Source organism: Coenobita brevimanus, chromosome 41 (genome assembly GCF_032717465.1).
Source record: "Coenobita brevimanus isolate Jiangsu-jjx chromosome 41, ASM3271746v2, whole genome shotgun sequence".
In the NCBI taxonomy this organism is placed as follows: domain Eukaryota; kingdom Metazoa; phylum Arthropoda; class Malacostraca; order Decapoda; family Coenobitidae; genus Coenobita; species Coenobita brevimanus.
Genome location: NC_136994.1, coordinates 19,322,242 through 19,336,576, shown reverse-complemented (window position 1 = coordinate 19,336,576; position 14,335 = coordinate 19,322,242). Strand labels below are relative to the sequence as shown.

The 14,335-nt window shown below is 46.0% G+C and overlaps 1 protein-coding gene across 1 annotated transcript; it reads right to left on the bottom strand.

Moving 5' to 3' along the window:
* Positions 1-518: 518 nt before the first annotated feature.
* On the bottom strand, positions 519-7,253 carry LOC145397446 (hexosaminidase D-like). Its single transcript, XM_080270506.1, has 3 exons — positions 7,197-7,253; positions 1,930-3,319; positions 519-1,547 (listed from the first exon to the last, which is right to left on the bottom strand). Exons 2-3 carry the CDS (start codon positions 3,237-3,239, stop codon positions 674-676), a joined length of 2,184 nt encoding a protein of 727 aa, XP_080126632.1. The 5' UTR covers positions 3,240-3,319; positions 7,197-7,253; the 3' UTR covers positions 519-673.
* Between the last annotated feature and the right edge of the window lie 7,082 nt (positions 7,254-14,335).

The following is a 14,335-nucleotide window of genomic DNA, read 5'->3' as shown; positions in this document are numbered from 1 at the left end:
TGCGCTAACCTCTTTTCAAAATGTAAATGCAGGTGTTTTTAAACCTGGTAATAAATAATTCTGGATTGAAATTCTGGCCCTCACACACCTCCTCCTAAACAGTTAATTTCTGTATCTTGAAAATTTAAATATTCTTGTATGCTATTAATTCAATTTTGTGTCAGTATAAAAAGATATAAACAAAAGACAAATGATGTATAATATGGAAAATAAATATAAAGATTCCAATTCTCAGCGTCTATAGATCTAGTTGTAAGATGTAAGATAAATATAAAGATTCCAATTCTCTATACAGCTAGTTACTGAATGCCTCTTGGGTGAATTATAAGCTATTTTTACCCATAACTGTTGCTTTGTAGAGGCTGCGAAATACACCTAAGCTGATTTTCTTTTTTTAACAGATGATGAACAGAAGAGAGAAAAACAAATTAAAAAAAACTCCATACACCAGATTACAGGTGTCCTTTGTTCAGCATTTTAAACTCCAAACTGAACTCCAATTTTTGAAGTTTCTTACACATTTCCTACAACGTCCTGTGGCTAGGAGGAGGTGCTAGAACATTGGCTAGACTGATATAAATACAACCCCAAAATTGGTTGTATGTTAGGATGACTTAGGTTCTGCTGCTGGGTGAGTTACACGGCATAAACACCAACTCACTGCAGATGTCTCTTAGGTTCTGCTGTTGCCATTGTCGTTGTCCTGTGTATCGGCCGTCTGTGTTGGCTCCGACACCCCAAACGCGGCCAGTTCGGGCAGGATCGGGAGGGGGCGGGCAGGCCAGTGACGCACTAATTTCGTACTCTCGGCCTCCTTCTGAAGGGTCTGCAGGCGGTGTAGCAGCGGCCACACGTGCAGCTCCAGCCACTCCCCCACCGTCCAGTCGTCAAACCACTCGGCCAGTGCCTCTCGTGCCGTCTTGAGAAGCAGGGTAACAGCGTGTAGTCTGGCTGGCAGCTCTTCTAAGTCTTCATCCACTCTCATGGGAGACGAGAAATTGTGCCGGCGACTGTAGTCTGTGATCCACCCGCGACTCCGAGTGACGCGGTCCACGTACGTGTCGACGTCACGTCGTGTGGCGTCCAAACGAGCTGTGGCCTTGAACACCTGTGCCCCGGGGAAGAAGCACCAGGAGAATTTGTCCCACAGGTATGGGTCGGCATCCAAATTGAGCCAGGTCTGGTACTTTGGCGTCTGCATGCAATTGAGTGCCTGGTAGAGTTGTCCCTGGAGGCTGGCATTGAAGTACCCATGTGATGTGGCCAGAAGTGTGACTGCCAGCGAGGGTAGGGCCGCTGGCAGGAGTTCACACAGTACGGCAAAATGATCATAACGCTGCCAGCCCGTCAGAACCAAGCCACGGAATCCACCAGTAAACTTGCTGTTCTCACTGGCCATCACATCAAGCCAGTTCAGGTTGTTGTCAAGATGGCGGCGGACGTTTGGCACTGTCAGCTGCTCGCCAAACGCACCCTTGAAGGCCGATGCTGCCCATACGTTCTGGAACACCTGCCCAAACTTGGTCCACACCGATGGCTGCACAAACCTGTCAAGAATTTTATGTCAAGACACCAAGTAAAACAAATTTTTATGTAACATGGAACCATGCAAAAAGTGTTAAAAATTATCCAAAACGATACTCAAATATCCTGGAACTCAGGACCAAACTCGGTCCACACAAAATGGCTGAACTAAACTGTAGAAGATTATCTGATGTGGGACAACACGTACATAAACAGTCCTTTATCTTACAAGGAACTAAACATATATGCTTATTGAAAAAAAAAAAAAAACTTTCTATGCTTAAATTTGGAAAGTAAAAAAAAAAAAATAAATAAAATGCATTTGCTACAATTTGAGTGTAACACAAAAACATATCTCTATGTAATTTTGTGTTCAGTAAAGGAGATATACAAAAGTGCTATCACCTGTATACATCCTCAGCATACACCCACACCATGGGCTCCACCAGCTGTCCTAAGTGCACCTCCTGCATGGCTGTCTCGGATAGGTGCCTCAGCATGTCGTCCCAGATGATGGGCACGGCGGCATACTTCTGCCTCACGTACCGCGCCACCGCCTCCACATGCTGGAGGAACAGCGTCTCGCGAACCACCAGCCGACACCTCTCACACTCGCCCAGCTGGAACACTTCATCACAGCCGATGTGGAGGTACCTTACCCCAGGATGAAGTGCCATGGTTTGATCTATTAATTGTTTCACCAACCACAAGGACTCATTAAGGGAGGGACACAAGGCCAGAGGCAGTTCTGGCACTTCTCGCAGGTGGCTAAAACGCTCGTGCTTGAGGGCAAACTCGAGATGGCCAAACGTCTGGACCAGAGGAATGACCTCAAGTCCGTGGTTGCGACACGCCGACACCAGGCTGGCCACCTGTTTGCGTGTGTAGTGGTTCTTGGTGGCAATCTGTGACAGTCGGCCACGCCAGGGAAACATGTCCTCGTATTCCAGCAGGACCGCCGTGGCGCCCTGCCGAACCAACCACGGGATCAGCTGCATGAGGGCGGCCATCTTGGGAGGGGCGCCCTTCAAGTCAAAGTGAACCACCCTGTGCGGGGGGATGTAATTGGGCCGATCCGTGTGGCTGTACACCGGCTCGCCGTAAGGGTTGTACCGATACTGCCCCGCGCCCCATGCACTGGCTGCTGCTAGATCTTGCTGGGGAGGTAGCATGACTCCCCCCATCACACCCCCCACACTACCACCACTAGCCACAGCCACACCTCCACTACCTGCCACCTGGTCCTCTTGGGCCTTGTGCTGTGAGGCGTGTCGTTGCAACATTTCCACCGCTGCGTGATGTGGCTGTTGCTGCTGCCCGCCTCCGGGGTCAGACGGCACTGCATCTTCTTTAATGGCATTCTCATTTTGACTCCAAAGATCATGGTGGTCTTGCTGTTGTCCAACCGCCTGTGGTGCCAACTGTCCCCCTACCACCTGTGCTGCTGCCGCCGCCTGGCTCTCGCCCCCGCGCACAAACTTGACGTGCTGGTCCTGTGTGCGTTCCAAGGGCTGTGAGTCCCGGTCATGTCCCGGGTACAGTGTGTTGAGGGCTCGATGGCGTGGGGCAGAGGGCTGGTCCAGTGGACCGGCTGGGGCGTACTGAAGATACAAGACCCCGACTGTGACCAAAACACAGCCGGCCCAAACCACCTGCCGTCGTGACCGCCTCACGCCCATCCCTGCCCGGCCAAACCACGCTTTCAGCACCTCCATGCTGCCCCGGTCAAACGCCCACCACCACCTGGCCCGACCTCGACCGTTGCTGTCCCGGCCAACCCACACACCCTCACCACCTGCAACACAACAACACGTTATTGCAGTCACCTCAGCGTTAATCATCACTGCAACTGCCATGAATGGAAACTGACTGTCTGCCTTAGCTGCTGATGCTGTTACCCCAGGTTCAATTAGGTCAGCTGCATACTGAAGATTCCCTTTTCCTAGTGCCCACCATCCTCCTTTCTGGGGATAGGGAGTACAACCCAGAATCTCCTTACTGTTCTGCCTCCATCACGTATACAGCTAACCCTTCCTCTTAAGCATCCATCTACACAAGTACTGGTCCTCTATGTGAAAAAATACAACATACTGATTCTACACTTCGAACTATACCATACATAAAACGTGGTCTGACATTTATTAGCCCCGATAATGGTCTGCATCCTAACTGGCAAAGGAAGCCTCGTGACGCCTGTTAATTCGTGACTTATTCTGTATACGACACCTTAACAATTTCTCTTATGCTATTCAGTTTTAAAATCGTGAGTTAACACCAATAACACACAAGAGGTGAATGGGGTGCAACGTAGATAATAAATCGCTGAGGAAGAGGTGTAGAGTACTCCCTGGTGCTACTTAATGTGCGAAAATCTTAAAGGTGAAATGGTGAGATGGGTGAAATTCAAAAATGGTGCATTTAGTGGTATATAAAAGGTGATTATACCTATTATTTTAAAATGAGAGAGAGAGAGAGAGAGAGAGAGAGAGAGAGAGAGAGAGAGTGTGTGTGTGTGTGTGTGTGTGTGTGTGTGTGTGTGTGTGTGTGTGTGTGTGCATCAAATTCCTCCACACAGCTGTGTTTATGAAGATATGCTCTCAACATCAACGCCCCCCTCCCCCAAACTCTCTCTCTCTCACACACACACAAACACACAACCTCTACTGGTGATTCCTCTGCCCCCTCTTAACAATTCACACACACACACACACACACACACACACACACACACACACACACACACACACACACACACACACACACACACACACTGCTTATACTAGAGAAGGGAAAAAATTACGGACAGGAAAAAAAAAAAATACCTGACACGAAATAAATGAATGACAAAACCGAACACGAACTAAAGACAGAAGGAAACCAAAGACTCTGAAAGGGAGGCAAATGCAGGAAAAAAATCTGTTAGTTTTTCCTCTCTCTCTCTCCATCTTAAAATCCCTTCTCCCTCCAACCAATTCTCCCTTCCTCCCAACTCCTTCCCTTTCTTTCCTTCTTATACTCCCTTCTCCCTCCACTCAATTCTCCCTTCCTCCCAACTCCTTCCCTTTCCTTCCTTCTTATACTCCCTTCTCCCTCCACTCAATTCTCCCTTCCTCCCATCTCTTCCCTTTCCTTCCTTCTCTCCACTTCTAAATTTCCTCCTCTCACATTAATTCATCCAGGTGAGCAGTAATTACAAGCACACCTGTCTTAATTCCTATGATCTCCAGTCTTTCAAACGCAGTGTGTCCAGTCATCTCGAAATGATCGGATCTTGACTTTGGCTCTCTCTTGTATTTTGTTTTTCTCTTGGAAGGAACAGTTTTGCGGGCTCGTGGCCTTTGGTTCCTTCTTCCTCACATAAAAAAATATATATATATATCACCCACTGTGACCTGTAGCTACTGGGAGAATAAGCAAGTCAATCAATCATGCAATCAAGTGTATGGGTGAGGAAAGGGATACAAGCAGCATATGGTGAGAGAGAGAGAGAGAGAGAGAGAGAGAGAGAGAGAGAGAGAGAGAGAGAGAGAGAGAGAGAGAGAGGCAAAATAAGCAAGAAGTCAATCAACGAATCAATCAATCAAGTTTATGGGTGATGAAAGGGATATAAGTAGCATATGGTGAGAGAGAGAGAGAGAGAGAGAGAGAGAGAGAGAGAGAGAGAGAGAGACATACGATGGTGATCCGCAGAAGGTGCGTCTTATACAACCAAAAATACGCCAAGTACGACAAAAGAATGTTTGACGGGAAAAAATAACTCTGAATAAATGTAGCAAAGAGAACAGTGTGACTAGTAACACGAAAAATCCATAAAATAAATAAATAAAATAATAAAGTCAGGAAATAAATACCAGGTGGGGAAGAGGTTATGAAAGAGGGTGAAAAATAAATCAGAATAAACGAACCCCAAGCTGATCAGTGCGGCTATACCCCTTTCACCTTAACTTGGCCCAGACCTTCGTCCGTTTGTGGGTTATTTCACGTCGCTAAGTGGTGGAGAAAGACCATACCAAGGCTCCACACTGTTTCCATAGCACTTCTTCATGACTATCATATTCAAGTGTTAGTCTAAAGTTACAGCTCAGCATTCAAAATAGTGATGGCAATTTTAGGCCAATATTTTAGGTGGAGAGAAGGCAATTTTGGGCCAATATTTTAGACGGAGAGAAGCTAATTTTAGGTCAATATTTTAGACGGAGAGAAGCTAATTTTAGGTCAATATTTTAGACGGAGATAAGGCAATTTTAGGTCAATATTTTAGACGGAGATAAGGCAATTTTAGGTCAATATTTTAGATGGACAAATGGCAATTTTGGGCCAAGTTAGAGTGAAAAGAGTATACTATTAAAGAAACTAATAATCAGGTGAGGACGAGGCATGGAGGAGGCGTACGGTGGTGGTCTATGGAGGTCCAGAGGCCAAGGGGGCGGCGGGCTGGGGGTAACAGGCCCCTGAGGGAGGACATGCCCACAGGAGGCCCCCTGGTGTTCCCGGCCACACCACACCACACCACACGCTGCAGGGAGAGGCAGGGTTGGGGTAGGGGAAAGTGGGATGGGGAGTTGGGGGAACATGTTGGAAGGGAAGGGGGAATGCGGTGGGGGAAGGGGAGAATGCAGAGGGGGGAAGGGGGAATGCGGTGGGGGAAGGGGAGAATGCAGAGGGGGGAAGGGGAGAATGCAGAGGGGGGAAGGGGGAATGCAGAGGGGGAAGGGGAGAATTGCAGAGGGGGAAGGCAGAGGCAAAGTAGGAGGGAAACATGGGGAGTGGGGGGGAAAGGAGGAGACAGGGTAGGGGGAGGGGAACATGGGGAGAGGGGGGGAATGGAGAGACTCGGTAATGGGAGGCTGAAGGAGGGTAGAGGGAGGCAAGGCAGGCTGGGGGAGACTAAGGGGTGGGGAGGGGAATTAAAGGGGACATGGGGGAGGGGGGGAGGTAATAAACAGTGAGGGGAGGGGAGGGGAATGGGGAAGAGGGGGAGAAATGCTAATGGAGAGGGAAAAGGGTATATAACAGGAGAAAATGGGGTACGCGAAAGAAAATGGGGAAGAGTATGGAGGGGTAACTATCCACACCAAGCCATACCACTCACTGCTACCACTACTACCCCCACCACCCCCACCACCACAACTACTACCATCACCACGCCAAGCCAAGCACCACTACAACTCCCTAGCCCCTTCACCACGATGTTTACGCTTCGTTCTTGCCTTCACGAATTTACGAATGCGAACTGGAGGGGGGGGGGGGAGGCCTGTAAATTGAATTCCCGTTGTCTACATACGGTTATACGTTTATTATTATTATTATTATTATTATTATTATTACCAAAAAAGTAAAAACATCAGGAATCCGTTACAAACACTAAACAGTTTCAAAATCAGAAAGGAATTCGTTACAAACCTTAAACCGTTTCAAAATTCAAGATCCACCTTTTCAAAATTCAAAATCTATCGCTTAAAATACAAAATCCTTAAGTAATCCAATTAATATCGTTCACACCAAGGGATACAGGGCCTCAGCTACAAAAAATACAGGAGAATATTACTGTATCAATGACCAGGTTACATAAGGGAGATTTTGAGGTTACTAGATCACATGTAACGGAAAAAAATATACAAAAACGAAGCGCGGGAAAATATTGGCCGGAAACCTAACGAGAAAATGCATACCTTTGTTTATATTCGGCTGGATGTTACGTGGTTGCTCTCCTTCTCTCTTTTCTCCTCTTTTTTTCTCTCTCTTCTCTTTCGCCCTTTCCTCTCTCCTCTTTTCCTCGCCCTCTTTTTTCTCTCTCCTCTCTCTAGTGCCGTCTACCAGAGCGTGTCTGTTGAGAAGACGAAGGAAACAGTTATAATGTTTTGGGTGGATCCATGACCACTCTCTCTCTCTCTCTCTCTCTCTCTCTCTCTCTCTCTCTCACACACATACACATACACACACAATATACCAAGCCTTACCATTCTTTTCTTTCTCCTCTATCTATCTATCTATCTATCTAGGTTAAGGAGAAATGAGCATGACTATCTATCTACAGTATATGTATCTACCAATGTTTCCGTCTATCCATCTATTCGCCTACCAATCTATCTACCTTAATTAAAGCGAAGCACATATTAATCTCTCTAATAATAATAATAATAATAATAATAATAATAATAATAATGATGATGATGATGATGATAGAGGGGGGGAGGGGGAGGGGAGGAAAGAGGGGGAGGGAAAATCACAGCTACAAGGTTAAGTAACGGAATTGGAGAGAAAATGGGAGGGAAATAAGGAGGGAGGGAGAGAGGAGGAGGGGGGAGGATGAAGGAGAGGGGAGAGAGAAGGAGGGAGGAAGGAGGAGGAGGAGGGAGGGAGGGAGAGTGGAGAAGGGTGTGAGGGAGAAGAAGGAGAAGGGTGGGAGGGAGAAGGAGGAGGAGGAGGAGGAGGAGCTTGTTACAAAGAAGACAATCACTATGGTATCTAATTCTACAAGTTGAAGGTAAGGATAGTAAAGCAAGAAGGCTCTCCCCCACCCACCAAACCCTCAGTCTAAGCTGGCAGGAAAAATGTGAGAAAGACTAGCAAGCAGTATGGAAAAACTGACAAGGAAATTCCATTGGAACGATTGAAAGGTAATAAACTGTATTCTGTGTAACTATATCTGTAACACTACAAGGGGGTGGAGGGAGGGAGGGAGAAGAAGGGAGGGAAGAGGAAAGAAGGGAACAGCGTTAATAATAATAATAATAATAATAATAACGACGATGATGGTGACGAAGATGACAAAAACTATAATGAATACCACGATCATCATCATCATCATCATCATCATCATAATAATAATAATAATAATAATAATAATCATCACAGCCAAAGCAATAATAAAATAAATGAATAAATGACATTTTCTTGATCACCTTCAAGACAAAAGCAGGAAGTACTGAGACAAGGTAGGGGCAAATGTCAGAAGGTGTGCAGGCAGGTGTGTGGCTGATGAACAGGTGTAGCAGGTGTGTAGGCAGGTGTGGAAGGTGTGTAAGTAGGTGTAGGTATGTGTAGAGGTGTGTAGGTAAGTGACAGGTGTACATGTGTAGGTATATGCAAAGACAAGAGTGCACACAGGTATGCCAGGTGTGTAGGTTGCTAATTAACAGGTGTGGAAGGTGTGTAGGTAGGTGTGGAAGGTGTGTAAGTAGGTGTAGGTATGTGTAGAGGTGTGTAGGTAAGTGACAGGTGTACATGTGTAAGTACATGCAAAGACAAGAGTGCACACAGGTATTGCCAGGTGTATACGTAGCTAATTAACAGGTGTGGACAGGTGTATGGAGGGATGGAGGAAGGTTTGGAGAGATGGAGGGAAGTTTAGAGGAGTGGATGTTGTTTCCTTCCCTCTCTCTTCCTCTTCCTTCCTCCCTCCCTCCCTCCTTATCTCTCCCCCTCCATCCAGTCTATTTTTTCCCTCCCTCCCTCCCTCCATTTCTCTCCCTCCCTCCCCTCCTACGTACTCCCTGACCTTTTAGTCTCCCAGTTCTCACGAAGCTCCCTCCCTCCCCCTCCATCCTTCCCTCCCTCCCTCCCTCCCTCCCACCCTCCCTCTCCCTCCTTCCTTCCCTCCCTCCCTTTTCACTACCTTTTCTCCCTCCCTCCTCCCTCTATACTTCCCCCCCTCATCCTTTCTTCCATCTCTCCTTCTTTCCCTCCCTTCCCTCTCTCCCTTTCCTCCCTCCTCCTCTTTTATTTTCCTCCTTTCCTCTCTCTCTCTCTCTCTCTACATCTTTCCTCCAATCCTTTCTCCCCCTTCCTCTCTCTCTCTCACCTTTATCAGACCATCACTCCTCCGTTACCTTCCTCCTCCTCCTCCTCCTCCTCTCTTCTTTCCACATTTTCTTTCTCATCTCTCCTCCTCCTCCTCTTCTTTCCCATCTTTGCTTTTCATCATCATCATCATCCTTATTATTATTATTATTATTATTATTATTATTATTATCATTATTATTATTATTATTATTATTATCATTATTATTATTATTTCTTCCCTTGTAGGTTTCCCCTCTTCTCTCTCTCCATCTTTTATTCCTCTCACTCCCTCCTCTCTCACTCCCTTCTCCCTCCCCTCCCTTCCTCCCATCTCTCCTCCCTTTCCTTCCTTCTCTCCACTTCTAAATTTCCTTCTCCGTCTCTCCTCCCCTTCCTTCCCCCTCCCTCTCCCCTCCCCCCTTTCTCCCTCCCCCTCCTACTTTCACCGTGACATGCAAAACTTCCTCCCCCTCTCTCCCCCTCCCTCCTTTCTCTCTCCTCCCCTCTTTTCTCTACCTTCCCTCCATCCCTCCCTCTTATTCTCTCTCTCTTCCCTCCACTCTCCTTTCTCTACCTTCCTCCTCTCTCCTTCCCCCTCCCCTCTCCTCCCTCCTCCCTCTACTTTCCCTCCCTCCCTTCTCCCCCCTCCCCTCCCCTCCCTCACTCCCTCCTGACCCACTGCCTTCGTCTTGGATTCGTAAATATCGCATGCTCTCTCTCTCTCTCTCTCTCTCTCTCTCTCTCTCTCTCTCTCTCTCTCTCTCTCTCTCCATTTTATTATTTGACTACATTCCTTGATAATTTTAGTGTTTTTACTCTCTCTCTCTCTCTCTCTCCCTCTCTCTCTCTCTCTCTCTAATTAGGTCTATCTTTCGTCATGAGTAACTGGATAAATACTGTTAATTAGAGAGAGAGAGAGAGAGAGAGAGAGAGAGAGAGAGAGAGAGACGGTGACAAGGTTTTAAAGACGGTGTAGGAAGTGTGTGTGTGTGTGTGTGTGTGTGTGTGTGTGTGTGTGTGTGAGAGAGAGAGAGAATCACTCAGTTACGCTAGTCACTGCAATCATGACAACTCCTTCACACCCTCATACACACACACGCACGCACACACACACACACACACACACACACACACACACACACTTCCTAGTCTTCTCCATCATCATTCTCTCTCTCTCTCTCTCTCTCTCTCTCTCTCTCTCTCTCTAATTTACAAGCCAGTGTCAGCAACATTCCTTCACATAACAACTCCCTCCGTATAAGGTAGGAATGCGTCTCCTTGGTTACTAGTCAAATCCACCCTCCAATCTGACTACACCTGGCCACCACCTGAACTGAAAGGGGTGAAGGATTATTGCCAGAGGTGTCATCTATCTATCTGTCTATCTATCTGCTTCTCTCTCTCTCTCTCTCTCTCTCTCTCTCAACATTATCTTTGTCAATTCTCAAAGATTTTTTTTTGACACGTTCAAATTACTGGGCAAATTTTTTCCATAGATAGATAGATAAATAGAAGGGTAAACTGAGAGGCAGATAAAATGGATAGATAGATAGATAGATAGATAGACAGACATAGATAGACAGATAGATAGACAGATAGACAGATAGATAGATAGGTAGATAGATAGATAGATAGATAGATAGACAGATAGATAGATAGGCAGAGGCCACCAGTGTACGCGTTATCTCCCCCAGGATCGGGAAATTAAATTCAAATGCCAACGGTCGAAAAACATTAACGGTCGCGCAACGGCCATTCTCCCGGGAAAATTCAAATCCTTTAACGGCCATCCGGGGAAAAGAGAGAGAGAGAGAGAGAGAGAGAGAGAGAGAGAGAGAGAGAGAGAGAGAGAGAATCAGATATGGCTATACCAAGAATTATATTACAAAAACAAAACATTTAAATTCAAAACCAGGGGATTTGTATAACGGTCATAACGGATATATTTGAAGTTTTTAAAAATTAATATTATTCCTTTGTTATGACGTTAAAATATACGCTATTCAGGTGATAGTCTGTCTGTCTCCTACGTATTTAAATCTGTCTTTCTGTCTGTCTGTCTCTGTCTCTGTCTGTCTGTCTGTCTGTCTCTCAAGGTGAACTCCTGCATGTTGGTTTCCTACGTATTACCCTCTGTCCTGTGTGTGTGTGTGTGTGTGTGTGTGTGTGTGTGTGTGTGTGTGTGTGTGTGTGTGTGCGCGCGCGTGTGTGCGTGCGCGTATGTAAGCCTGCACGTATGTATGTACACGCATTCAAATCACCATCAAGCCCAACCGAAAAATAATTCAAAATAATTCAAAATAACGAAAAACCATGGCAATATAACGGAAAACCTGCAAACTTATAGGCGAGAGAGCCCGACACTCGATATATGCGGCGGGAAAATATATGTGAAACCTATAATGGCAGGTTTTCATTTGTGGTTTTTGAACGACCGTTACAAAAATTCAAAAAATGGCGGTTGGACGGTGTAACGGTTATGTCATTTGAATATTTGAAATCCTATGCGTGTTTGGGTATGCATTTATAGATCTGGGTTATGAATTTGGGGTCTGTCTGTCTCACTCTCTCTCTCTCTCTCTCTCTCTCTCTCTCACTCGAGAGTTAGATAGGTGAGTAAGGTCTGTGTATGTGTAACGATGTCAATATGAGAGAGAGAGAGAGAGAGAGAGAGAGAGAGAGAGAGAGAGAGAGAGAGAGAGAGAGAGAGAGAGAGAGAGAGTATTTTAAGCCACACTAAACAAAAACATCTGGAAAAAGTGTCAAGGAAAAAAACATTGAGGATTCTGGCAACTCTCTCCTAGTGTGTGTGTGTGTGTGTGTGTGTGTGTGTGTGTGTGTGTGTGTGTGTGTGTGTGTGTGTGTGTGTGTGTGTGTGTGGATCCAATACAAGCATACACACATACACGTATACACAGCGCACGCACACAGCTGTCTACGTTCCTTTCCAGAGCCTTACGTGCACCATGGAAAGCGAGCATAATGTAGTTACCATTTCGCAGTGTAAAGGAATTGGTCTAAGCGTGTGTTGTGTCTCCATATGCACATGTATCCAGCCTGCTTTTAAAACACATGAAAGGGTTTGGGCTGCCCCACCTCCTCGTCAAAGGTGTTCCAAATCCTTACGCTTCTATTCGGGAAACTGAAGCTTTTAAAATCATTCAAACATATGCTTTGCCACAGCTTAAACTCGTGGCCTCTTGTCGTTCCATCATCCAGGAGCAAAATACCCTCCCTATTCACCCTCTCCAATTCTCCTACGTCTCCAAATATCCCTCTCTCCAGTCTCTCCTCGTCAGTGAGTTCTCCTAAGCACCGTATCCTCCTCCTTGTCATCCGTTCAACCCTCTCCAGTTTTCCAATATGCTTCTACAGGTGACCATACCACAGTTGCATACTCCTGTCTTGGTCTTGTCATGGTATTCTCCCTCAGCACTTCCTCGTCCACATAGTTAAACGCCACTCTGTATGTTGTGTGTGTGTGTGTCACTCTGTATGTTGTGTGTGTGTGTGTGTGTGTGTGTGTGTGTGTGTGTTTCTGCTGACACACACACACACACAGCTGTACAAACTCGTCTATACGTAACACCGGTATATAAACTACATTAAAGACAAATAACTCCACAGACGATTCTCCCCGGGGTGGGAAGGGGGTGGGGGAGAGCAGGGGTTGGGGTGGGGGAGAGGAGGGGTTGGGGTGGGGGAGAGCAGGGATTGGGGTGGGGGAGAGCAGGGGTTGGGGGAGGGGCTGCCTAATATTGGCTTGAAAAGATGAATTAATTGTGACAAAATGATGATGATGATGATGATGATGGTGGTGGTGGTGGTGGTGGTGGTGATGATGATGGTGGTGGTGGTGATGGTGATGATGATGATGATGATGATGATGATGATGATGATGGTGGTGGTGGTGATGATACAGCAACTACTATTACCACTACTACTACCACTACCACTACTACTACTACTAATAATAATAATAATAATAACAGAAGAGAGGGAGAAAGAGAAAAAAACATGAGAGGAAGAAATAATATGATAAAAGAAAAAGACGAACAACAACAACAACAACAAACAAGAATAACAAAAAAACAACCAAATTTTCTCAAAAAAAGGAAACCAAAAAACAAATTTCCTTTTTAAAAACTAGAGACCGTTACGGCGGTTGCAACGGTTGGCTTCAAATTTTCAAAATGGTGCCGCGTCAACGTATTTTTCTCCTGATCTTTTGAACCTCGGGGAAATGGAGGGGAAGAGAGAGAGAGAGAGAGAGAGAGAGAGAGAGAGAGAAGGAAAGGAAGGCCGGTGAGAAAACGGGAAAAATTGAAGAAGAAAAAGAAGGAGAGAAAATGAAAGGAAGGAAGAAAGTAACGAAGGAAGGATGAAAGGAGGGAGGGAGGGAAGGAAGGAAGAATGAAAGGAAGGAAGGAAGAATGAAAGGAAGGAAGGAAGTAACGAAGGAAGGAAGGAAGGAAGGACGATGAAAAGAAGGAAGGAAGGAAGGAAAGAAGGATGGAAGGAAGGAAGGAAGAATGAAAGGAAGGAAGAAAGGAAGAATGAAAGGAAGGAAGAATGGAAGGAAGGAAGAAATGAAGGAAGAAAGGAAGGAAGAATGAAAGGAAGGAAGGAAGAATGAAAGGAAGGAAGGAAGGAAGAATGAAAGGAAGGAAGGAAGGATGGATGAAAGGAAGGAAGAATGAAAGGAAGGAAGGATGGAAGAAAGGAAGGAAGGAAGGACGGATGAAAAGAAGGAAGGAAGCAGAGGAGAAAAAGGAAGGAAGGATAGAGTGATGAGAGAAAGACAATAAAGAAGATAAAAGCAAGTTAAGAAGGAGGGAACTGGGAGAGAGAACGGGAGGGAGAAATGATGGAGAGAAGGAGGGAAGGAGAGGGAGGGAGAGAGAGATAACTTTAACAGAACTGATGATGAGATAGAGGTTAAAAATAGGAGAGAGAGAGAGAGAGAGAGAGAGAGAGAGAGACTTTTCCTCCTCCTCCTTTCCTCTCTTCTCTCCCTCTCTTACGT